Source organism: Zootoca vivipara, chromosome 12, assembly GCF_965207765.1.
Source record: "Zootoca vivipara chromosome 12, rZooViv2.hap1.1, whole genome shotgun sequence".
NCBI lineage: Eukaryota > Metazoa > Chordata > Lepidosauria > Squamata > Lacertidae > Zootoca > Zootoca vivipara.
In genome coordinates, this window is record NC_142595.1 from 1,544,893 (window position 1) to 1,571,185 (window position 26,293).

The following is a 26,293-nucleotide window of genomic DNA, read 5'->3' on the forward strand; positions in this document are numbered from 1 at the left end:
GCTTCCTTGTATTGCCCACTTTTTATCAGTTGCTTGATAGTGACCAAGAACTGTACAAGAACTTTCCCCTGGTCATCTCAGAGCGCTGGCAACAAGAAGTGGCAGAAACAGTTTATGATGCAGTGAACAGTGACACGGACAAGATTGAAGCCAGGAAGCGAGCGAAGAACAAGCAACTGGGGCACGAGGAAGGTAGCAAAGGCAGTTCTGGTTCTGGAATGTGAGGTGGGATTTGCCAAGTCATGGCAGAGAGTGTGAGGGTTTTTGGGGGCTGATTTCTGCTCTCCCGTTGTTAAGGACTTCTTTTTATGATTCTTAGTGCTCCCTTGCACTGCTGTTTGACTTCTTAAGGAGAGGGGCCTTGGAAGTTCTTCCTGCTGAATCCCAGATGCATAAGGATTGACTGTGGCTACTGGGGACCTGCTTGTTAGTTTCTTTATTTAGATAGTACCCTCATTGTGGGCAGCGCTTTAGAAGAGGACAGATCCCTGCCCTGGGGGGAAGCTTTCAGTCTATAATTCAGTGCACAGGGGACAAAAGGGAAAGGGGAAGGAAGGGTTAGATGGGACATGAATTTGGAATTATTTTTGTTGTGTGTACCGAGGCTGGATTACAGTGGGATCTGAGAGCAGGAGTGCTGAGCAAAAGGAAGCAAAGCATAGGGCAGGTGATTTTGTGTTTCGAAGCACAAAGGGCAGCAAAGGTCTTTGGGTGGGAGGCTTCAGGCAGTGGGGGGGTGGAGCGGTAGGAGCGAATGGATGTTGTGCAGGAGGCTCATTATCCGAAGGTTATTGCTATGTGTGAGCTGATGATTCTCAAGTCCCTCTGGTACATGTAACTGCATTTTGCTCACATTCACCCCTGTTGCCCTCCCATCCTGAGAGGATAGGGAGATCCATTGGCCCATCTAGTCCCACAGTGACCAAGCAGATGCCTGTGGGAAACCGGCAGGCAGCATTCAAGCATAAGAACACTGCAGTTCCCAGTGATATTTGGAAGCACTTACCATGGTGGTAGTATCCAGAGAATCAAACTTTATTGTTGTGATCTCAGATCAGCCACTAGAATAAAGTTGCACCAGTAAAGATTGGCTATTAGCTGTGGATAGCTCTCTTTCATGAGTTTGGCCAATCCTCTTTTAAAGCCACCCAAGTTGGTAGTCATCACTGCCTCCTATGGGAAGGAGTTCCATAGTTTAACTATGTGCCATGTGAAGGACTTTTCTTTTGCCCCGAATCTTCCAATATTCATCTTCAGGTAACATTCAGGTAACTACCAAGTGGTGAGCTTGACATCAATACCAGGAAAGGTCCTAGAATAGATAAATTCAACAGTTGGTCTGTGAGCATTTAGAAAAGGATGCTGTGATTACTAAAACCCAGCATGAGTTTTTCAAAAATAAGTCATGTCAGACCAATCTGTTTTCTTTTTTGGATGGAATTACAAAATTGGTGGATCAGGGAAATGCTGTGTACATAGTGTATCTTGATTTCAGCAAGGCTTTTGACAAAGTCCCCCATGATATTTTCACAAGGAAGCTGGTAAAATGTGGGTTAAACGAGGTAACTGTTAGGTGGATTTGTAACTGGTTGACTGACTGAATTAATGGTTCCTCATCATCCTGGGGAAAAGTGACAAGAGGGGTGCCGCAGGGTTCTGTTCTGGGCCCGTTGTTGTTCAGCGTCTTTATAAATTACTTGGATTAAGGAATTTGCAGGTGACACCAAACTAGGAGGGGGAGCTAATGACGCAGAAGACAGAATCAGAATTCAAAATCAAGCTAACAAAATGAATTTTAATAAGGATAAATGTCAGGTTCTGCATTTAGGTGGAAAGAACCAGATGCACAAATATAAGATGGAAGGCACCTGGCTTCTCAGGGTCTTGGTGGACCACAAGCTTAAGCAGTGTGATGCAGCAGCAAAAAAGCTAACATTATTCTAGGCTGCATCAACAGAGGTCTAGTGTCCAGATCAGGGGTCAGCAAGGCTTACTGGGGATGGGATGGATCACTGCTGCATAGATCTTCCGTGAGCCAGGCGGGCACAGCATGATGCCGGAAACTGCTTGTGCACATGCCCAGACGCCAAAAATCACACCTGTGCAGAAGCGTTTTTTGGCATCTGGGCATACACACAAGCGATTTCCAGTGCCGCGGAAGAGAGTCCCCGTGCAGCGTGTGAGGACTCGCTGAGCGGGCAGCTTGGTTCGGGGGCGGCTCGTGGGCCGGATAAACGACCCCTGTGGGCTGTTTCCAGCCCATGGGCCTTAGGTTGCTGACCTCTGATCCAGATCAAGGGAATTAATAGTTCTCTTCTGCCTTGGTCAGACCACACCTGGAATACTGTGTCCAATTCTGAGCATTACAATTTAAGAAGGTTATTTGGAAGCTGTAAAGTGTATGGAGAGGAAGGCAGCCAAGATGATCAGGGGTCTGGAAATGAAACCTGAAGAGTTTGAGGAAGGTGGGTATGTTTAGCCTGGAAAAGAGGAAACTGAGGGGAGATGTGATATCCATCTTCAAATATCTTAAGGGCTGTCACATGAAGGGAGCAAGCTTGTTTTCTCCTGCTCTGGAGGGTAGGACTCAAACCAATGGCTTCCAGTTACAAGAAAGGAGATTCAGAAAACTTTTTGACAGAGTTGTTTGGCAGTGGAATGGACTTCCTCGGGAGGTGGTGGACTCTCCTTCCTTGGAGGTTTATAAGCAGAGGTTGGATGGCCATCTGTCATGGATGCTTGAGCTGAGATTCTTGCATTACAGAAGGTTGGACTAGATGACCCTGAGGGCCCTTCCATCTCTAAGATTCTCTGATTTTCTGATTGGATGTCCACTAGTGCTACTGCTTCTGCTGCTTCCTCTCTCCTTCCTCTAAAGAAAAAAGGAGAGCCCTGCAGCAGTTGAATCGGACCAGAGAGGACCCATTAGGCCAGTGGGTCCAGATGCCTACAGGCTGCACCAGGCAGCCCCCAAGCAGGAGACAAACGCAACTCTCTTCTCCCACTGTTGCCCCTGGCAGTTGGCAGGATGACTCTCAACATAGTGGTGGCACAGAGACATCAGGGCCCCTCTTTCTCCCTTAATTTGCCTTGCCCCTTTGAAAGCAACTTCAGCCAGATACTTTGGAACAGAGAATTAGGGCCTGTCCATAGCTCAGTCTCAGTTTAATATGGATTGTCAACCCCTCTTGTGCCTCCTTTTATTCCCCCTCCATACAGAGTTCTCCTCAGGGGCTGCTCCGGCACCTGGAGTGGCAGGGGCGGGGAGAACCACCCACGGGAGCGTTACAGTGATCCGCACACAGGGGCAGCACACGGGGGTGCTGCAGCAATCCACCCAGGGGGGCGGCGGGGGGCGGCTCTGTGCTGCGAGCCACCATGTCACTCCCAGGAGAGATGCGTAGCTTGGGCATGCTGCAGGCCAGGCCTCGCGGTGTCCCGACCCCCACAGTGTGCTGTTTTGTCACCCCCCTCAAGGATGACACCCGGGGCGGATTGCACCCCCCTTCCTACGCCCCTGGTTCTCCTCCAACTACTGCTGTCCCACTTTCTCCTCCCTAAAACTGGAGATTCCCTATGCAATGAATATAGATTTCCTATTTGGATTTTCAAAGCATAGGGAATCTCCAGCTTTAGGGGAAAGAGGTGACATGATAGAAGTTTATAAAATTATGCATAGCATGAAGAATTGGGCAGAGAAAAGTTTCTCTCCCTTTCTTAGAACACAGTGAAGCTGAATGTTGGAAGATTCAGGACAGATGAAAGAAAGTCCTTCAAAACACAACGCATAGTTAAACTATGGAACTCCCTCCCACAGAAGGCAGGGTGGCCACCAACCTGGGTGGCTTAAAAGAGGATTACACAAATTCATGGGAATTTTTAAGACTACTAGCCAAGATGGCAATGTCCTGCCGGCACAGCTGGAGGCAGCAGTGCTTCTGAATAGACGCTGTTAGAAAGCACAGGAGGGGAGAGTGTTGCTGGTGGGTTTCCTGTTGTCATACCTGACTGGCCTCTGTGAGAACTGGATGCTGGATGCCCAATCCAGCAAACTCTCCTTATGCTCTTAAAATGTGTGATAGCAGTAGTTGGAGGAATATGCTACTACATGGACAAGGGGAAATTGAGGCATGTATGGAGTGGCCCTCTGACTGTAGCCTCCAGGGACCTCTTTCTGGCACATCTTCCTCTGCAAATTGCTCCTTGTGCCGATGGAGCTGTAGAGCTGCAAAGCTGCCCCCTTAACGGTGGCTTTTTTCTGCCTTGTGACAGACTATGCTCTGGGGAAGGACTGCATCATCCACGGGTACATGCTGAAGCTGGGGAACCCCTTCCTGACTCAGTGGCAGAGGCGCTATTTTTACCTCTTTCCAAACCGGCTTGAATGGCGCGGAGAAGGAGAGTCACGTGTAAGTTGGCAGGTGGTGTCAGTGGTGGCGGTGGGTGCCCTGCCTCCTCCCCGGTGTGCTGAGGCTTGAGGGGCCAACGCAGGAGGGGACATGCCAAGCTCCAGGTGCTCCAGGTAGCCTGTAATCTTCTTGTTTTCCTGTTTAGGACACCTGGCGCACTTACACAAAAAGACGCAAGCGGTAAGGCAATGAAACCTGCCTAGCAGCAATTCCCAAAGCACCGCCCCTGCAGGGATGATTGACAGGCTGTGAGGAAGTGAATCCAGCTCCTGTGAACCCACAGAGCTGGGAGCCTTTTGCTCTTCTCCTCTCTTCCCAGTCTGGCTCTGCTGAGCTGGGCTGGCCGAGGCTGGTGGCCTGAAACACCTGGAGGGCATCATTTTGGCTGAATGTGGCACTTTGGCTCTTGAGGCTGAAGAATTACCACCCTCTAAGGGAGCCACCCCAAAACATCTCTAAATCTGGCACTTCTTTTTTCACCAGGCAGGAAGTGTGCCCAGATCCACTGTGGGCTCCACTTGTGGCCCTTTTTCGGTTGCAAGAGTGAAGCTCTGTTTCTTGTGCTTTTGATTCAGGTGAAGTGTGTCACAGGTCCTGGGCCTTTGGGAACTGCTGCTTTGTAAGGGTGACCCTGAGATGTGCCCTGTAGCAGCTTTAGAAGAGAGCATCTTTGTTGCTGCTTTAGGGGAAATCATCTGTTCACCTGGGAACATCCCCATTTCCCTTGCAGCCCCCATGATTTTTACCAGAGCTCCCCTTTTCACTCCTGCTGTTTATACAGAATTATTGTTATGACTGATTTCTTTCTGCATCCTTGGGCCCCATTGAAAATGGTAAGCTATCCATGAAAGGGCTTTGGGACACACATCCAGGCTAGCCGCAGAAAAGGGAAAAAACTTGCTCTGTCTGCTTCTCCAGAGGGCAGTATTACGGTAGATCTCAGGGGCTGAACATGAGGAAAAGCTGAGCCATAGGAAGACGTTACCTAGAGGGGTGCTGGGCTGTTCCTCCAGCCAGATGTCTTGGTGCAAAGCCTGCGCACAAGGGGCTCTTGTGCTTAATTTCCTGTATTGAGTAGTGCAGTAGGGTGGACTAGAAGCCTTCGTCTGATCTGACTCTGTTCACTTAAAGCTACATAATCAACAATGTTAACAGTAAATAATGGGGGGGGGGGGGGAGATATGCCTAACCAAGGCCATATTCACTCCTGTCTGAATACTCATGAACCACCTGGGGTAAAAAAAGTGTGTGTCTACCTCAGGCATGGCCAAACTTAGCCCTCCAAATGTTTTGGGACTACAGTTCCCATATTCCCTGACCACTGGTCCTGTTAGCTAGGGATGATGGGAATTGTAATCCCAAAACATCTGGAGGGCCCCGTTTGGCCCTGCCTGGTCTACCTCCATAAGGGGAATGCCTTGGAATTATTGCCACCCATTTTCCCTCTCCATAAATATTGAGGAATTTTCAAAGCAATGGTAGGGAAAGCAGGAAGAAGTAGTAGTATGCCATTGCTTCTAGGCTTAGATGCCAAAACTTGGAACATCAGCTTGGCCTCCTTCACTCACCCACCCTGGTCTGCCCTATGGGAAAATATTGCCCTGTGGAAGGAAAAGGCCCACCCTGTTGATTCTCAAGCAGAATCCAATCTCAGCCCACTTGCTGCATCTCCTCTCTCCCGCCCAGGAGAAGACAGGGTGGGTGGACAGGAAGCACGCTGGTGGCCAAACCCCCCCTCCCCTGCAAAATGCCCTTATATACTTCTTAGATCTTTCCCAAGTTTGAGGGGGACACAAGGAGAGATGAGGACTCGGGTTTGAACAGCTTTCAGAAAAGTGTAAGAAAGGAAGGGATATTTTTTTCCACATGAAAATAAAAAAAGAATTAAATGAAGACCTTTGGGGCCCTTTGCTTAGCAAAACATCACCTTTTCCTTTGGTTTGACAAAGCCACAACCCTTATGATATTGTGCACATGTTGTGACATTTATGAGTTGCCTTGTGAGGAAGCCCACTCCTCGCAGAGAGAAGCCCACTCCTCTGTAGAGAGAAGCTAGCTGTACCACTGCTAAGATTCCTTCCTTTTCCAAAGTCCCACTTTCCACACACCCCCATAAGCAATTTATGGAAACCCAAGGAAGGGTTGTGGCCAGTTTCACTCTCAGGGCTGTGGTTATAGCTGGGACTTCAATTCAACCTGTCTTTCCTTTTTGCTTCCTTAGCAAAATTTGCTGACTATGGAACAAATTTTGTCGGTGGAAGAAACTCAGATCAAGGACAAAAAATGCATCTTGCTCAGAATTAAAGGGGGGAAGCAGTTTGTCCTGCAGTGTGAGGTAGGCTGTGTGGCTTTGAGGGATGAGGGGAGGGAGGTCTTTTTAGAGGTGGGGAGGGCCGACTGTTCAAAACCCAAAACTGTTAATGTAGGAAATGCACACACACACACACACACACACACACAGCCTCAACCTGGAAGTTGAGCATGTTTTGATTATCTAAAAATAAAATTAAAAAATCCTTCCAGTAGCACCTTAGAGACCAACTAAGTTTGTCATAGGTATGAGCTTTCATGTGCGTGCACACTTCTTCAGATACACACAGATACACACTTCTTCAGATACACACTTCTTCAGATACACACAGAAGAAGTGTGCGTGCACACGAAAGCTCATACCTATGACAAACTTAGTTGGTCTCTAAGGTGCTACTGGAAGGATTTTTTAAAATTTTGTTTTGACTACGTCAGACCAACACGGCTACCTACCTGTAACTTGATTATCTAAGTAAGCCCTTTCCATTTCTGAGAGCATACCCACTTTTTCCCAGTAATCCTTCACCACCACCACCACCACCACCAGTATTATTGGGGAGGTGCTGAAAGTCAGAGCACCCATTTGCTGTGCAGAAGGTCCCAGATTCAGTCCCCAGCCAATTAGGGCTGGGGAAATGACCTCATCCAACACATGTGGGAGCTGCTGCCAGTCACTGTAGATAATACTGAGCTTGGTGGACCAGCAATCTGCTTTCTGTACTCCTAAATGTTCCCATTTTGAAGATATGGTTTGGGCCCGTGGATTTTTCTAGCTCACATCCGTTAAGATTGTCACGACATCAGAAGCCAGCGGTGATGGAGGCTGCAGCTGCAGCACCAGCTGCTCAGGAGCCAGTCCTACATCTGACCCAATGCGGTGATCGGACACCCTTAGGACTGGCAGGAGATTCTGCAGCACCAGGGCTTGTAGAACTTGGACCCTGGGCCCACGTGAGCACCTTGCCCTGAGCCTGAGGAATGGAGCACTTCAGCCACTGCCTTGCCTGCTCAGCACAAGGCAAGAACTTATGAAACACAGGGAAAGCACCCATCCTGAGGCCAGAGGGCTAGCCCTTTAAGAAAGGTGTGGCACCTATGAGAGGTAGGCTTGGTGGCAGAGGCTTGAAAAGCCTGCAAGCTCTCGCTGAGCAGGTCACCTTCTGCCACCACAGGGCAGGGTTCCACTGCTCTGCTGTCCACTAGTTATTTTAGGAGCATGGAGAAAGCTGGTGGGGAACAACAGGCTGGGTATGCCTTGAGCTACACTAGCCATTCTCTTGCACCAGCAGTGACTTTGGGCATGTTTCTACCTTAACTATATTTTGAGCCATTTTAGCACAAAATATGGCTAATGCAGGGTAATATTACATCCCTCTTGGGTACTGAGAGCACACCTCTTTCGGGGACTTCCGGTCGGGACAAGGAGCCGAAAGAAGACAGGATTCAGCCCTTCGTGGAGAGTCTGGTTTCTCATGGGAAATGGGTGTTTACAAGGGCGCCGCAACCCCCTGAAAACCCAGCAGTGCTGAAGAGAGGTCTCATCGCCATCGGGCAAGAAGTTTGGCAAGATTGAGGCACCGGCACAGGTTGCCATTTAATACTCGTGAGCAACGCAGCCTCGAGTCTCCGTGGCTCAGCGACCGATTCTAAAACAAGGGAAAAAACCAAATTGGAGTTTAAAGATTATTAGATTGGAATCAAAATTTGGAGGACAGGGAGGGGTAGAAAATTAGGTCAACCCCGACTGTGATTAACTGTGTATATATATATATAGTGATTTCGCAAAGCAATAAATTAGTTATATTTAAATCCTACGATGGAATATTTTGGATTTTTTTTTTTTTTGCATATGTCTAAGTGAGGAGGAGTTTTCTTGGCAGGGATACTGGAGTGGCTTGCCAGTTCCTTCTCCAGGTGGATCACGTTTAGTCAAAACTCTCCACTATGACCTGTCCATCTTTGGTGGCCCTGCAAGGCATAGCTCATAGCTTCTCTGAGTTATTCAAGCCCCTTCACCACGACAAAGCATTGATCCATGAAGGGGAAGGACAGATCGTGAAGCTGAGGCTCCAATACTTTGGCCACCTAATGAGAAGAGAAGACTCCCTGGAAAAGACCCTGATGCTGGGAAAGATGGAGGGCACTAGGAGAAGGGGACGACAGAGGACAAGATGGTTGGACAGTGTTCTCGAAGCTACAAACATGAGTTTGATCAAACTGCGGGAGGCAGTGGAAGACAGGAGTGCCTGGTGTGCTCTGGTCCATGGGGTCACGAAGAGTCGGACATGACTAAATGACTAAACAACAACAACAAGTGAAGAGGAGAAGGAGTGGATTTTACGTTTATTTTTATTTTTAGTGAGTTATTTTCTTAGTTGAACTTCGGAAACCAGTTGGGGGAGGAACTTTCCTTTTACTTTCACTTTAATAATAATAATAATAATGAATTTTATTTATACCCCGCCCTCCCCAGGGCGGCTGACATCAATAAAATTACAATAAAACGTAAAAGAAAGAAAAACAATCGATTAAAATGCAGATTAAAATACAATTTAGATTTAAAAATTGTTTTTAAATGCAGCCTCATTTTAAAATGAATCAAAACCCAAAGACCAGGTAGAACAGCTCCGTCTTGCAGGCCCTGCGGAAAGATGTCAAATTCTGCAGGGCCCTGGTCTCCTGTGAGAGAGCATTCCACCAAGTCGGGGCCAATACTGAAAAGGCCCTGGCAGCAGTATATTTGTATATTTAAAAGAGCAAGATTTCTGGAGGGACTTGGGCAGCAGACTAGTTTTATTTTTGATTCTTGGAACTGTAATAAAGAACAGAGGAAAATACTGTTTTAGAATATAGACCTGCCTCCATTGTTGTTGAATGACTTCTTCTGAACCACCACCACCACCCCTGCCTGCTATATTGGCGGATCGGATTAAGCCAAAAGGCTGAAGAAATTGGTTCTTTGTTTCTTTCTCCATTTTATTTTTTCGGGTGCATCGGGTTTAATATTATGCGTGGAATGGCAGGCAAGTGGTGGAAGAACATGGTGGCTCCTTAGATCGGGGATAAAATATTATAGAATCATAGAGTTGGAAGAGACCACAAGGGCCATCCAGTCCAACCCCCTGCCAAGCAGGAAACACCATCAAAGCATTCTTGACATATGCCTGTCAAGCCTCTGCTTAAAGACCTCCAAAGAAGGAGACTCCACCACACTCCTTGGTAGCAAATTCCACTGCCGAACAGCTCTTACTGTCAGGAAGTTCTTCCTAATGTTTAGGTGGAATCTTCTTTCTTGAAGTTTGAATCCATTGCTCCGTGTCCGCTTCTCTGGAGCAGCAGAAAACAATCTTTCTCCCTCCTCCATATGACATCCTTTCATATATTTGAACATGGCTATCATATCACCCCTTAACCTTCTCTTCTCCAGGCTAAACATACCCAGCTCCCTAAGCCGTTCCTCATAAGGCATCGTTTCCAGGCCTTTGACCATTTTGGTTGCCCTCTTCTGGACACGTTCCAGCTTGTCAGTATCCTTCTTGAACTGTGGTGCCCAGAACTGGACACAGTACTCCAGGTGAGGTCTGACCAGAGCAGAATACAGTGGTACTATTATTTCCTTTGATCTAGATGCTATACTCCTATTGATGCAGCCCAGAATTGCATTGGCTTTTTTAGCTGCTGCATCACACTGTTGACTCATGTCAAGTTTGTGGTCTACCAAGACTCCTAGACCCTTTTCACATCTACTGCTCTCAAGCCAGGTGTCACCACTTCCTGTACTTGTGCCTTTCAGTTTTTTTGCCCGAGTGTAGTACTTTACATTTCTCCCTGTTAAAATTCATCTTGTTTGCTTTGGCCCAGTTGTCTAATCTGTTAAGGTCATTTTGAAGTGTGATCCTGTCCTCTGGGGTATTAGCCACCCCTCCCAATTTGGTGTCTTCTGCAAACTTGCTCAGAATGCCCTCAAGCCCATCATCCAAGTCATTGATAAAGATGTTGAATAAGACTGGGCCCAAGACAGAACCCTGTGGCACCCCACTAGTCATAAACAACAGAAACCTTTTGAAATATTTGCGGATTAGCCAATATGGCAGAATAGTAAAAGGTGGACAGTAACTGTATGGGGAACTAATTAAAAGCTGTTTAAAAATTAGATTTTGAGAGAAATTACATCCCTAACCCCTGTTGTTGAACTGTTTTATGTGTTACATGAAAGATTGTATTTGCTGCCCCTAGTGGTGGAATATGTGTAGTGTCTAGATTGAATATTGAAAGGTAACACTAAAGAGATTGAAATAGAGGGAAGGGAGTGGAAGGAGAAAAAATAATAGTAAATTAATAATATTAAGATTTTAAGAAGATGGAAAAAAGAGAGGAGCAGAAGGAGGAGCAACACCAACAGAAAGAAGATAATAAAGGCAGGAGGAAACTAAAGATATAGTTAAGATGTTTGCTGAATTGAAAAAAACCTTAAGGACATTAAACAGAGTGAACAAAATATGGAAAATAAATTTGAACAGATGGATAAAAAATGGGATCAGACAGTAAAGGAATTGAAGATGCAGATACAGGAAATAGACCAAAGAACTCAAAAAGTGGAAGGAGTGAAATGTACACGAAAGAAAGTAAAGATTTGGAGAAAGAAGATGAGTGTGGTGTCAGAGGTCAATAAAACACAAGAAGACATGTGGGATTTGATCGCAATGCAAGACCTAAGACAAAGAGAAACCAATTTGAGATTAAGATCGATCCCAGAGGTACAAGGGGGGGGGATCGAAGAGATAATTATTACTGAACTTGCACAATGGTTGGAAATGGACCAAATGGAATTGGCAGCTAATGTGGTGAATGTCTTCAGGATTAAGACAAAGAGCAAAAAAGGCAAAAAAAATCCAGGAGATTGTTTAATCATCTTTAAGGATAAAGTAATGAGAGATTTGATTCTGATGAAGCATAGAGAGAATAAACTATACATCGACAATGCAATGATTATCATATTTAAAGACATCCCACTTTATTGAAAAACACGAACAATACTGGCCTCTGACACAAGCATTAAAAAGAAATGAAATCAACTTTAAATGAGAATTCGCAGAAGGAATATCCTTCTTCTACAAAGAGAAAAAACCTAAATTAAGAAGTGTTGATAATTCTGTATTAAAAAATTCCTGAGAAAATACAAAGAATTGGAGAAGGAAGAAGAACCAATAGAAGGAGCATGCGCACCTTTGAAAAGAGGGGGGGGAGGAAGAGGAAGAATAAAATATTGATAAATTAAGTCAGGAAGAAGAGGAGGAGGAGGTGGAGGAGGAGGAATAAGGAGAAGAGTAAGAAGAAGAGTAAGAAGATAAGACAAAAAGTAAAGTACTCAAGATGGCTCTGAAATTGATGACCTGGAATGTGAATGGGTTAAATTCGAAAGCAAAAAGAAATAAAATTGAGTATATTTTACAAAAAAGGAATTTGGACATTATTTGTTTACAGGAAACACACGTAGCAAGGAAACATAGAAGAATATTGATATAAAAGAAATTAGGAAAAAGAGAGGAGTGATTTTGTATATAAAACAACAAATGGAGGCAAAACAATTATTTAAAGATAAAGAAGGAAGAGTAATTGCAGTCCAAGTCACAACACAGGGAGAAAAAATTGTTGTTGGAATCTACACACCGAATGGTAACAAATCAGATTTTTATAAGTGGTTGGAAGAGAAATTGTTTGAATATGTGGACCAAAAAATTATAATTATGGGAGACATGAACGGAGTGATCTCGTTGGAAATGGACGGAAGGGAAAAAATGGACTCTAAAGAGGGCAAATTGCCTAAAACATTTTTCTCAATGGTTAAGAGCTGTAATCTAGTAGATATATGGAGGTTGAGACACCCGTTGGACAAACAGTTCACCCACATTTCAGAACCAAATCAATCAATGGCAAGAATCAATTATGTGTTGGTTTCCATTGAATTAGCTGCATGAATAATTAAAGTTGAAATACAACCAAAAACATTGTCATATCATAATTCGATATTGTGTGAATTAAAAGGAAAGGATTGGAAGAGATTGGAGACTCAATGAAAATTGAGATTTAGAAGAAAAAGCAAGGAAAACTTTGGTAGATTATTTCACAATTAATAGAAACCAAGAAACAAATGAGAGTACAGTATGGGATGCGAGCAAAGCAGTAATGAGAGGATTTTTCATTCAACACAACAGTATCAAGAAAAATTGAGAGAGAGGAGAGGAAGAAAGAAGAAATATTGAAGCAAATTATGGAAAATGAGAAAAAAAATGGCTAGGAAGCCAAAAGATTTGAAAGTAAGTCAAAATATAAAAAAATTACAAAGTCTATTTGCGAAGAGATTGAATGAAAAATTAAGAGGATGAAACAAAAAAGTTTTGAGCATGCTAACAAAGCAGGAAAGTGATTAGCTTGGCAAATTAAGAAGAGGAAAGCTCAAAATATGATTAATAAAATTTGAATAGATTACAAAGAGATTGAAAATCCGATGGTAATAAGAAAAAGTTTCGCAAAATTTTATAAACATGATAGAGGAGTATTTGAGGAAAAAAGAAGTGCAAAAGATTCCGACAGACAAAAACGACCGACTGAATGAGACGATTACAAATGAAAAAATTCTTAAGGCAATTAAATTTAAAAAGTGGGAATGCACTGGGACCGGATGGCATTACAGCAAAATACTACAAAAAAAATTAGTGGCGTCCTACTTGAACCTTTTAAGGAAGTGTTGAATAACATACAAAAATATGTTATGAATAACATAAAAAGCATAAATTCCTGAAACATGGAAAGAAGCATATACTACATTAATACCAAAACCAGATTCAGATTTGTTGTAAAGAAAGAATTATAGACCAATTTCATTTTTAAATAATGATTACAAGATATTTATTAGGGACCCAGGTGGCGCTGTGGGTTAAACCACAGAGTCTAGGGCTTGCTGATCAGAAGGTCGGCGGTTCGAATCCCTGCAACGGGGTGAGCTCCCGTTGCTCAGTCCCAGCTCCTGCAGTTCGAAAGCACATCAAAGTGCAAGTAGATAAATAGGGACCGCTCCGGCTCTGATTCGCCAGAAGCAGCTTTGTCATGCTGGCCACATGACCCAGAAGCTGTCTGCGGACAAACGCCGGCTCCCTCGGCCTATAGAGCGAGATGAGCGCCACAACCCGAGAGTCGGACACAACTGGACCTGATGGTCAGGGGCCTTTTTACAAGATATTTACCAGTATATTAGCATGCAGACTGAAATATATATATATCTATATGAAGACCAAGCAGGCTTTCTTCCTGGATGACAGATGAAAGATAACATAAGAAAGATAACATAAGAACTGTGATATTGAATATCTGACAGCCAGGAATGAAAAGCAGGCAGCATTGATTTTTGTTGATGCAGAAAAAGCTTTGATAATATATCTTGGGAATTTATGATAAGAAGCTGGATAATATGGAAGTAGGAGAAAAAATTATAAGAAGTATAAAAGCAATTTATTCTGAACAAAGAGCGAAAATAATTGTGAATAGTGTGTTAACTGAAAATATAGAAATTACAAAAGGTACAAGCAAGGGTGTCCACTATCACCATTATTATTCATCTCGGTCATGGAAGTCCTCCTGAAGACAATAAGACAATCGGGAAGGATTAAAGTCGGGGGGGGGGAACAACACAAAGTAAAAGCCTTTGCCGATGACCTGGTACTGACAGTTGAAGAGCCACTAGAAAGTTCCAAGGCAGTTTTAGAAGAAATGGAAGAATTTGGCCAAGTTGCAGGATTTAAATTAAATAAGAAAAAGACTCAAATGATGGTTAAGAATATGGATAATGAAATGACAGAGAAGATGCAACAACAAATAGGTATTGAAGTGGTTAAAAAAAACAAGTATTTAGGAATATGGCTAACACCAAATAATATAAATTTATATCAAGACAACTATGAAAAGGCTTGGAATAAGATAAAGAGAGACTTGAAAATATGGGAAAGGATGAAATTATCATTATTAGGAAGAATTTCAGGAATCAAAATGAATGTGCTACCAAAGATGTTGTTTTTATTTCAGTTGTTTTTATTTCAGTCAATTCCAATAATCAAGGGGACAGGCGTATTTAAAGAATGGCAAAAGATAATTTCAAGATTTATCTGGCAGGGAAAGAAGCCAAGAATAAGATTTAAACTATTAACAGATTGTAAAGAAAGACTTTACTTTCTCCATGCCAGACTTGAAAGTATATTATGAAGCAGCCTGTCTTTGTTGGTTGAAGGAATGGATGGTTTTGTAGAAGGCAGATCTATAGGATTTGGAAGGTCATGACAACAGATTTGGTTGGCACGCATATTTATGGTGTAATAATAAAGGTTTTGGAATCCATATATTCCGAAAGTCTCTCTACAAAGTGTTGGAAAGGAAAACGTCTTGGTGGTTTTCACCAGTAGAGATTTTGAGTGTGAAAAAAAGTAAATATGAGAAATAAATGGGCAACATATGAAATGTTGTTACAAAACGATGGTGTGAAATGGAAATTAAAACGATATGAGGAAGTAAAAGAAATGGTAAATGATTGGTTGCATTACTACCAAATAAATGAAATGTTTAAAGAGGACATAAAATGGATTTGGATATGTTAAATCTAAATTTGAAATTGAAATATTGAATAGTAATTTTAAAACGATATCAAAAATGTATAAAATGCTGCTGGAATGGCAGTTGAAAGATGAAGAAGTAAAGTCGGTAATGATTCATTGGGCGAAAGATTTTGGATATAATGTTAGAAGATTGGGAGAAATTATGGAAAGAAGGAATGAAATTTACAGCATGTACTGCATTAAAAGAAAATGTTTTAAAGATGATGTATAGATGGTCCATTACACCTGTAAAATTAGCAAAAATCTATAAAGTTGATAATAAATGTTGAAAATGTAAGGAAAATAAGGTACCTTTTATCACATGTGGTGGGAATGTAAGAAAGTGAAAGGCTTTTGGGATATGATATATAATGAACTTAAGAAAATGTTGAAATATACATTTGTTAAAAAACCAGAAGCCTTCCTATTGGGAATTACAGGTACTGGAATTGAAAAGCAAGATACAAAAATTTTCCAATATGCAGTAACGGCAGCAAGAACATTAATTGCACAAAAATGGAAACAAGAAGAATTTCCAGCCAAAGAAGAATGGACAGTGAAATTGATGGAGTATGTGGAATTGGACAAGATGATGGGAAGAATCTGAGAACAGCAGGGCCAGAAGTTCATCAAAGACTGGACTAAATTTACAGACTATTTGAAAGACAGTTGCATTCAAATGATTACGTTGGTAGGATTGCAAGAAGCTTTGTAAGTTATAAAAGAGAAAAGTCATTGTAATTTGGATTTTAGAGATAAGTTTTTTGTAATAATTTAAATCAGTGATTGATAAGTAAAGTATAGATATTAGAAATAAATGTTAGAAAATCATTAGAAGGGTTTGATGGAAATCATGGCCTTAAAAAGCCAAAGAGATAAAATATGGAAAATAATGAAATGAATATGACTATTGTATTGTTAAAAATTAATAAAATATTATATGGAGAGAGAAAAAGAGAGCACACCTCTTTCTGAACCCAGATGTCCGTAGGAACAGATTTGTTCAATTTAAAATTCTGTGTTTCTGAGGACTGTAAACCTTTTTTGAGAGAGAGGTTCCCTCATTTAAGTTTGCTTTAGCTGCCTTCCTAAGAATTCCCGAGACATTTGCTGTCTGGCTTACGAAAGCAGCATTGTCTCTGCCCCAACTCCTTTGGAGGGGATTAACCAGCCTTGCACATGCCCCACCACCCTGTGAAATAAAATAGTTGCATGCTTCCACCTGGCCCCTGGCCCTTTACCTCTTAGAGCATTCGCAAATAGCAACTTGGAACTTGCTGAGTCAGACTCTTTAGCTCAATAATGCCTACACTGGCTGGCAGTGACACTCTCTTCATTTTACTAGGCATTCCAAGAGTCAAAACATCTCTATCAAGAGTCTTGCCTCAATGAGTTCAAAACTGAATGAGACAAATTGTAGTTATCTTGCTGGTACAATGGATTCTGAAGAAAAAAACTGATTTGTGTGTGTGTGCATTTGTTTTCCCCCAGAGTGACCCGGAGTTTGTGCAATGGAAGAAGGAACTGACTGAAACGTTCACAGAAGCACAGCGGCTCTTACGGCGGGCACCCAAGTTCCTGAATAAACCCCGCTCTGCAGTTGTGGAGCTCTCCAAGCCCCCACTCAGCCACAGGAACAGCAACGGCCTTTAGGACCCAAGCAAGGAAAGGCTGTGCCGTTGCAGGGGATGTCTTTCTGTCTGTCGCTGCATCACTGTTAGTTCCTTGCCCACTCTCCGGAGTGGGTGGAGGGCTCAAGGGCAAGCGCTGAGCTCAGAGAATAGTGGCACGGATAGTGGCCAAGGCCTTGGAGAAGGCTGATGCAGCAACCAGGGGGTGGGGTGGGGAGTTGTCCACAAAGGAGCAGACAAAAGTAGTGTCTTGCACTCCCAGGCAGTGTTACCCAACAGGGCTGCCCCCCAAAATGTTGCTTATTTGCAATAAACTTCTTCAGGTGCATACTATAGACTTGCAATCTGAAAGGGCAACTACCTGATTTTCATGACTGCATTTTTATGCCACGGGGCTGGGTGTTGGACCTGTGGAAAGAGTTGCCACCTTCCAGGGTGGGCAGACTCCTCCCATGCTGTCACCAGTGACTTCCATATCCACATTCTGTTCTGCTGGCCACCAACAGCTTGTCTCCTTTTTCCTGCCCTTGGAATGGACTGGACTCTGTGTCCTGTGGTTTTAAATGTTGCTGCTGCTTCTTCTAGGGGAACAAACACTTCATGCTGGACTGTACTTGACAGCAGATGATGAAGAGCTGATGGGCGGAAACCGTTTGTGTGTGTGCATGTGTGCTAGTGTTGTTCAGTTGTGTAAGTGTTTCTCTCTGTGTGCTTTTCCTGGGTTTTTTCTTTTACTTTTTTTCACTGCTGGTCTGTTAGGCAGGTTTACGGGGAATGCAAAATCAGCTTCTCTCCATTCCTGGCCAATGACACTTTCTTTTAAAAATGTTTAAAACAAATCCAATTTTAAGATCTTATTGGATTGGGTTGCAGATGGATGTCGATTTTTTGCTGTCCCGAAATATGGCCCTGACAATTTTGTCTTGCAAGAGATGCTGTCAGCCTCAGACAACTGCAGAGGGAAGCAGTAGGAAGGAAGAGAGTGAAGCCTGGCTACTGGTCATGCAGAAATGACTGGGGAAAAAGACCCTTGGCTAATCACCACATTTTCAAATAGTTTATCACTTTTGCAGAATAATATTGGAAGTCCCTTTCGCTGGGCTGGATATTGAAGGGAGGACATTCTGTAGCATATGATTCTGTATTGATGCTCTCATCCCCATGGCTTCACCATTATTTATTGTGTGCGTGTTGCTTCCATTACAAGTCAAGAGCTTAGTTCATCTTGTCTGGTTGGTTGTGGACAACTTCTGCAGCCCAGAGAATTGTGTTCTCCAAGATAAGCAAGCAAGATAAGTCCCCCAGTCCTAGAATTTGTCATAGAACATCCCTCTCTGTCCTCTTGCTCTTGGAAGCTTGTGTACAATGTACATGTTAAGGAGTTGGAATGGAGCAGCTTTGAGTGGGCTCCCCATTCGTCTGTGATAACCATCTAGACACTTTCTCCTTGTATGAATGGAATGCACTCCCCCTTTTGTTTGACAAATTGCACTTAAAATGATCTTCATGAAGGTGTCTGCATTTTAATACATTCCAGGTTACACTAATGCATGTGCAACCGATTCACAGGCCAACTCCTGGCTTTTTTTTCTTGTGGAAATGGCACCCTGAGGTTCCATGATTGCATTTTAGGGTTGCTAAAATGCACCTGTGGGTGCATTCTTTGCACCAAAATTCTTTTAAGTTGTATTCTCTTAAGTTGTGTCCTGAAATTCTGCTCAGATCCTTTGTTTCTCAGACCATACCTGCAGAGTCCCTGCTAAGAGAAACCGCTGCCTTGGGGTGGTGCATCCTTGGAGCATGCACAGAAAGCCCCTTGGCCCTCCTGTCTGGAAGAGGCTGCATGGGGCCTCCTTGAGGTCCTCTAGTCTGGCTGGCTCTGCACATTCCACTTGGACTTCCCTTATTTCTCCACTTTTTTCTTACCTTTGTTAGTTCAGTTAGTGCCTTCAGTTAGTTCTGCGCCTTCTTAGCATGGCACCCACAGCCTTGTGTTGGCGCTACGTTTCAGGAACAGGGTGCTGCTTTCTTTTTTGGATCAGCTCTTATGAAGGGGATGTGAATTTTAAAAACATCATTGCTGTGCTGTGTTTTCTAAGTTGTGTCCTGATCCTTCGTTTCTTAGACCTGCAGAGTCCTGATGACCTCATTTTTGTAAACATGTAAACATTGAGTAAGCTGTTCTTTAAAATAGATAGGTTTAGATTTTTGTTTTTCCAGAGGCAGCTAAAATGCTCTGTAATGTAATAATAATTCCTATTTTCATTTTAGCAAATTCCCAATAGCAGTAAAAAAAAAGAATATGACTTCATTTGATTTCAGGTCTGCTGTGCTCTAGAATATTCTCAATTTTTTATGGAATGTTTGTGTTTTAATCTGTTATCAGTGTCTTAGATCAACTGCTGTGTGTTAATAAGAGACACATTTGTTGTATTTAAGTCCTGTTGAAACACAGATGAGCCATGATTTCATATTTCAAAGGGACTCAAATGGGGGGAAGTATATGAATAACAGGAAGGAAAATGACTGAAATGTTTTAGCAAAATATCAAGCTTGGAAACAGTAGTGAAATATATATAATGTGTGGGCTTCTGAAAATTGAGACTTATAAAAACTTAAATACATTTTTAGTGGTGATGCTGATTTAGATTGCACATTGTTTAATTTCTCCTTAAGCTAAATTCAGTTTTGGAGACCACACCCCAGGAGGGAATTTAAAGCATACATGTAAGAGTGACATGTATGGCGATTAAATTGTAGGCTTTTCTGTTCAGCCCATTGTTCCCTTTTGGACTTCCTATGCTCTTCAAGGCTTGGCAGTTAATTCAGCAGAGATGTGGGGGAGGCGAGGAGGAGAGCCTGCAATGGAATCAACACAGCTAAGTGATTGCATCTTTATATAGGATAATTAACCTGCAATAAAGTCAGGAACTTGAAACCATTATAAGGAAATTGGGCAAGTAATTTCCTTCATAGTTTTTGCAAGCACAAAAACACAGGCTAAGAATCGCAAGAACCTCAGAAGATGTTGAAATAATAATAGTCTGATATATTTTTATCTAGTGTTCTGGCCAGCTTGAGTGTCATCACCACGACAATTGCTGAGCTGTGACTGTGTGCAGAGGAGGGGATGCCGTTGGGGCAATGCTATGGAGGCAGGGAGGCAGAATAGGGACAGCTCACATAGTCCTCCCTAAAGTGTGCACCATGTTGATCTGTTGTGTGAAAAACTCTTTGTTTCCCAATAATCCCTGTGCATGCACTGAACTGCAGTTTGAATCCTCTGTCTCCAACCCACCCATCACCTATCTCTTTCTCAGGTTGTTGAGACAGAGACGCAAATATCTTGGGAGCTTTTTAAAAGGATGTGATAGGCACATTTAAGGGAAGGTAGAAGCCTATGATCTGACCCTGCTTATTTTCTTTTTTCGTATCTTATTTTCTTATTATTTGAAAGTTTGTGTGCATGTGCAAAGCTGCTATAAATCTTAAGCGGTTGCAAAAGCACTGTCCTGACCATGTACCAAGTGGATGTAAAAAGGAATCCTGCATCTTGTAGTTTTGACAGGGACGCAGCACACTGAGTTTGCCCCAGATGTGAGTTTTGGAAATCACAGTGTTACATTTAAAATTTACATTTCAAATCACAGTGTTACATCTGTGAAATTTGTCCTGTTTGCACCTGGTGCTAGAAAGAGCAAGATCAATGGCTCAAGTCACATCCTGCAAAGAACAGCACTTGAATTAGAATCTGGGCCATTGGTTGCCTCATGAAAGGTTTTTAAGGGGTGGGAGACTGGTGTGTTCTGCTCTCTCGACTGGCCCCTAGTGATGTGTTTAGAATCCGTGAGTGTACACAGTTGCAATTTATCCCCCCCCCCCAGCAACGCAATCTTGTTGGAGCCATTTTTGAAGGTATCTACCATCTTGGAGCTATGGTGTATTCATACTCTTAAATAAAAACATGGGAAGACTAGTCTTATTTTGAACTGTGCTGTAGACACTTAAGGACTTATCGAGTTGTTTTTAAGCAGCAAAGGACCAATATCAATAATATATCAATAAATAGATTGATAATGTATGTATATCCAAAACATCATCTGCGATTCATAATGGTTTCACTTTTTGTGTTGCCTGCTGATACAATATTCCATGATGTAAATATCATATGGGCTAAGCACTTCAGAGAATGTAATACATTTGTTAAATCAATTTTTAATATTTTTGTGTTAAACCGTATTTTGTTACTGTACCAGGTTACTTTTATCTAGAGGTATTTTTTTAAAAAAAACACCTCAATAATTCTGTTTTATCTGAGAGGCATTTTTTTGTTATTTATTAAGTCTGCACATTTCTTTCAAATTATTTAATTCCCTGTACAATTTCTTCTCCTTTTTGCCTGTGTGTTATTTAAGTGACAGTTACTTGAGTTGCATTATTACAGTTTTCACAAATTAATTCTAGTAATAATAAGTTTGTCATTTTATCTCTAATAAAAGAAACAGAAAAAAACAGAGTTGTTTCATTTTGTTTTTCATGCCTCCACTGGCCTTTTCCATGGGAGCTACTCCATAAAGACCCAAATGTTCAGTAAGTCTCAGGGACCTGCATTCAAGGCCAGCCTCCATCTGGATGGAGCCCTCCAGCTGTTTTTGACTACAACTCCCATCAGCCCCTGCCATTGTCTTACACACACAGCCTAAACCACTGTTGATCTCTCCCAGCGGCTTCATATAGATATTGAAAAGCATTGGGGAGAGGGCGGAGCCCTGAGGCACCCCACAAGTGGGGCCCAGGGTTCTGAACACTCATCCATCCCCCAAACCCACTTTCTGGACACTGCCCAGGAAGAAGGAACGGAACTCCAGCTTTGCAACTCTCATTTCTGCTTGGAAAAAGAGCAGCTTTCCAGCATCTGTGCCAACCTTCCCAATGAATCATTGGGTATGCTTGACATCAACAGATAGGAAGTGCCTACAGAGGGTGGTGAATAAAGCACAAGATATGGGCTGTCCTGTGAATCCGCTGGATGACATCGCAGAAGACCGTTGCTGTCACAGTGGCCGGAGTGGACTACTTCAGAGTAACGACGCTACGCAGCTCTGCATTTTATTCTTTTATTGGTGCTGCGTATTTACAGTGCTCAAGTCATTGCTATTTACACGGAGCGATGTTGTCAGTCGGTTTCAGAACCTCCTAATGGCTTTTGGCGCGTCTTTCTCCAACACAAAAGCTTTGGCAGACCCATCCTCTTGCCCCTCCTCTTCCTGCGTAATTCTGGAGTTGGGGGGATGGGTCTTCCCCCCTTACTTGCCCCTTCCTGTCCCACCTGGGACCCTGGCTCCTCTACCTTGCCTGAGCCTCGGACACGACTTCCTGCTTCCCCACTGGAATCGGAACTCTCCCTGCTTTCCCCTTTGCTCGGGGACGAGCTTGAACTCAGGAGGGGAGGGACTTCGCGATATCCCCTGTCCCTCACATCCACCCCCCTCCCAAGCTCTCCTTCACCCCTCCCCAGGCCCCCCCCATGTGTCGGTGACGACTGGAAGCCTAAAAACTCGGTGCTCTCCGAGCCCGTTGGTGTGAACACCTCCCCCCAGTCCTGCGAGCCCCCCCCTTCCGCCTGGGAGGACGGGAATCCCAAAAAGTCCGTGGCGTCAGAGCTGGTGGGGGTAAAAATGTTTTGCCAATCTGCTCCTTCCTCTGACTGGGTGGATCTTGGCGACACCCATACCTCATCCTCTGGTTCCTCAAACTCCGCTTCCCAGCGCCATGGTGAGCTGTTCTCCCGTGCCTCCTCCTCCTCCCCCTCCCTTTCCATGTGCCAGGGCTTGGGTCTGTGGGGAAAGAGGGCGTGAAATTCTTCCACCAAGAATTCCTCCTGTATCTGAGTGGCGGGAACCCATTCATTCTGGGACGGTGGAGCATCCTCCCATGCCATGAGGTACTCCAGGCCCCCCACCCCCCACCTTGAATCCAGGATGGCCGTGGCCTCATTGAGTTGCTCCCTGCTTTCCCTCTCCCCCCCTCCCTCGGGGGTTTGTTCGCTGTCTCGGAGCCTGCTGCTTTCCCTGTACGGCGACAGCAGCGATCTATGAAACACTGGATGCACCCTCATGTCCTCTGGCAGTGCCAGCCTGTATGCCACCGGGTTGACCTGTTGCGTGACCGTGAAGGGGCCCAGCCATTTGGGTGCCAGCTTTTTGCACCTCCCTCTGGTGGGAAGGCCCTCCGAGGACAACCACACCTTGTCCCCCACCCTGATGACCTCCCCTTGTCGCCTGTGGCGATCTGCCCCCTTTTTGTACGCTTCCTTGGCCCTCTCCAAGTGTTCTCTGAGCTGCTGGTGCACCGTCTCCAGTTCCTCTGCCCAATCCTCAGCCTGTGGGCCCTCCTCCTCCTCCTCCCTCTCCCTCTCTGGGAAAGATCTGAGGTCGCGCCCGTAATTGGCCTTAAAGGGCGACACCCCTGTGGAGACGTGCACTGCATTGTTGTAGGCAAATTCTGCTAGTGGCAAGCGATCCACCCAGTCCGTTTGCCGCTGGCTGACGTAGCATCTCAGGTACTGCTGCAGAATGGCGTTGACCCTCTCCGCTTGTCCGTTGGTCTGCGGGTGTCTAGCCGTCGACAAGCTGACCTCCACCTGCAGGAGGTTCATGAGCCGCCGCCAGAACCTGGAAACAAATTGGCGGCCACGATCCGAAATAACCCTTAAAGGTAATCCATGCAGTCTGAAAATGTGATCAACAAACAGTTTGGCTGTCTCTTCTGCCGAGACTGCCCTGGCACACGGTATAAAGTGACACATTTTGGACATGAGGTCCACCACCACCAACACTGCAGTCTTACCCCTGGACGAAGGCAGATCTGTGATGAAGTCCATGGACACCACTTCCCACGGCCTGTGTGGTGTGGCTAAGGGCTCCAGCAACCCTGGTGGCGCTGCTCTGACCACCTTCGCCCGCTGGCAGGTGGTACAGCCCCTTACATAGTCTCGAACATCTTCCCTCACCCCTGGCCACCAGAAGTGTCTCATGACTAGGTGAGTGGTCTTGTCCCTTCCAAAATGCCCCGCTGTAGGGTTGTCGTGCATCTGCTTGAGGACCGTACGTCGAAGCTGGGTGGTGGGTAGGTACAGCGCACCCTTGTAGAAAAGCAGCCCTCTGCGTTCTGCAAAGTCTTTTGCCTGCTCCCTCCCCCCTCTCAGTTCTCTGAAGATGCGGTTGGCAAATTCATCCGCTGCCGTCAGTGCTGTGAGTTCTGCCTCGCTCACCACTGCTGCTCCGCAGGACCATGCCGACGGGGGGAAAATGTGCCTTGGGGCTGGTGGCGCCTCCTCCTCCATGTACTCTGGCTTGCGGGAGAGGGCATCCACCCTGACATTCTGCTCTCCTGGGATGTAGTGTATGGAGAAGTTGAAGTTCGAGAAGAACTCCGCCCACCGTATCTGCCGCTGGTTGAGCACCCTGGCAGTTCTCCAGAACTCCAGGTTCTTGTGGTCTGTGCACACCTGGATGGGGTGCTTGGCGCCCACCAGGAAGTGTCTCCAGTGCTGGAACGCCGCGTGGATCGCAAGAAGTTCCCGATCAAAAACTGTGTAGTTTCGCTCGGGCTGGGTCAACTTCCTGGAGAAGAAGGCACAGGGTCTCCACTCTCTGTTGGCGTCCAGTTGCAACAAAATGGCGCCCACAGCCTTATCAGAAGCATCTGTTTCAATGCGTAGGGGCGCGTCCTGAACCACGTGGAACAGGTTCTGGTCTGAGGCGAACACCCTCTTGAGGCTTTCGAACGCTGCTTGCGCCTCTGGTGTCCACCTGAACTTCTGCTTGCCTCTCAGGCAGTCAGTGATGGGAGCCGTAACTCGAGAGAAGTTCTTGATGAACTTCCTGTAGAAGTTGGCAAAGCCTAGTAGGCGTTGGGCATCTTTGCGCGTCCTGGGGCTGTGCCAGTCCAGGATGGTCTGCACCTTGTCCTTGTCCATTGCCAGCCCCTTGTCTGACAGCTTGTAGCCCAGGAAGTCCACCTCCTTGGTGTGAAACTTGCACTTCTCCAGCTTCACATACAGGTGGTTCTCCTTCAGGCGCTGTAACACCTCCCTGACGTCCTTCACGTGCTGCACTGGGTCGTTGGAGTAAATAAGGATGTCATCCAGAAAGACCAAGCATTTCCTGAAGAGTAGGGACCCCAGGACGTGGTGCATGAAGGCCTGGAAGCATGCTGAGCCCCCTTGCAACCCGAAGGGCATCACCAGATATTCAAAAGAGCCCAGAGGCGTGAACATCGTGGTTTTCCACTCATCGCCTTCCCGGATCCTGATCAAGTTGTACGCCCCCCTCAGGTCTAGCTTGGTGAAAATCTTGCCCCTGCGTGCCGCTGTCAGGAGATCATCCACTCTGGGCATGGGGAAAGCCACTGGCTCTGTCACCGAATTCAGCCGTCTAAAATCCACCACAAGACGGCGCTGTTGCGTGTCTTTCTTGTCCACCCAGAAGACCGGGCTGCCCCCTGCTGCCTTGCTTTCTCTGATGAACCCCCGCTTGAGGTTCTTGTCGATAAAAGCGCGCAGATCCTCCAGTTCCTGGTCTGACATGGCGTACAGCTTGGCTGGGGGTATAGTTGCCCCAGGCACCAGGTTGATCTGGCAGTCAAAAGGCCTGTGTGGGGGCAGGTGGTCGGACTCCGCTTCACTGAAGACCTCCTGCAGGTCCCAGTATGGTTTGGGTATCGCCTCACCCCCTTTGACGTGCATGGTGGCCACCGTGGCTATTGGAGGCCCCTCCCCTGGTTGGTGCTGCATGCAATGTTCCAGGCAAAAGTCCGATCCAAAAGTGATGCATCTCTGATGCCAACTTATGGAGGGGTCGTGGCGCGCCAGCCAGCTCATGCCCAAAACGATTGGGGGGTCTGAGATGGTGGTGACGTTGAATGCCAGTGTCTCTGAGTGCCTTCCAACCGTCATTCTCATGGGGGGGGTTTGATGAGTGATGGCCCCTCCCAGCAGCTCTCTGCCGTCAATGGTTGCCACGTGCAGAGGAAAATCCAGCTGCAGAAGCTGGATCTGGTGCTCTTCTGCAAAGTTCCTCGAGAAGAAGTTCGCTGACGCCCCACTGTCAATTAAGGCGAGGACTGTCAGGGGATAGCCATTAGGGAGCGTGAGCGTCACTTCTAGAACCACTCCTGCTCTGGGAGGGGTGGGCTGGCTCTGCTCCTCTCTGTGCGGGTGGGTGGGCTGGGGCTGTCGTCTGCTGACTGTGCCTGGCTGCCGCCCCTTGTCTCCTGCAGCCAGGCTTTCCCGTTTCCC

General features: G+C 45.2%; 1 protein-coding gene across 2 annotated transcripts in view; it reads left to right on the forward strand.

The window, feature by feature from the left end:
* GRK3 (G protein-coupled receptor kinase 3) overlaps positions 1-21,506 on the forward strand; it is a 118,306-nt gene extending 96,800 nt beyond the window's left edge. Inside the window, exons 18-23 of one of the 2 annotated variants that reach the window (XM_088655781.1) lie at positions 30-192; positions 4,273-4,409; positions 4,555-4,589; position 4,901; positions 6,631-6,744; positions 16,853-21,506. In XM_088655781.1, the coding sequence (XP_088511907.1) occupies positions 30-192; positions 4,273-4,409; positions 4,555-4,589; position 4,901; positions 6,631-6,744; positions 16,853-17,014 (612 nt within the window). In that variant the 3' untranslated portion in view covers positions 17,015-21,506. The remainder of the gene's footprint in view (positions 1-29; positions 193-4,272; positions 4,410-4,554; positions 4,590-4,900; positions 4,902-6,630; positions 6,745-16,852) is intronic. The other variant, XM_035134716.3, reaches the window with a different exon arrangement.
* Positions 21,507-26,293: the final 4,787 nt, after the last annotated feature.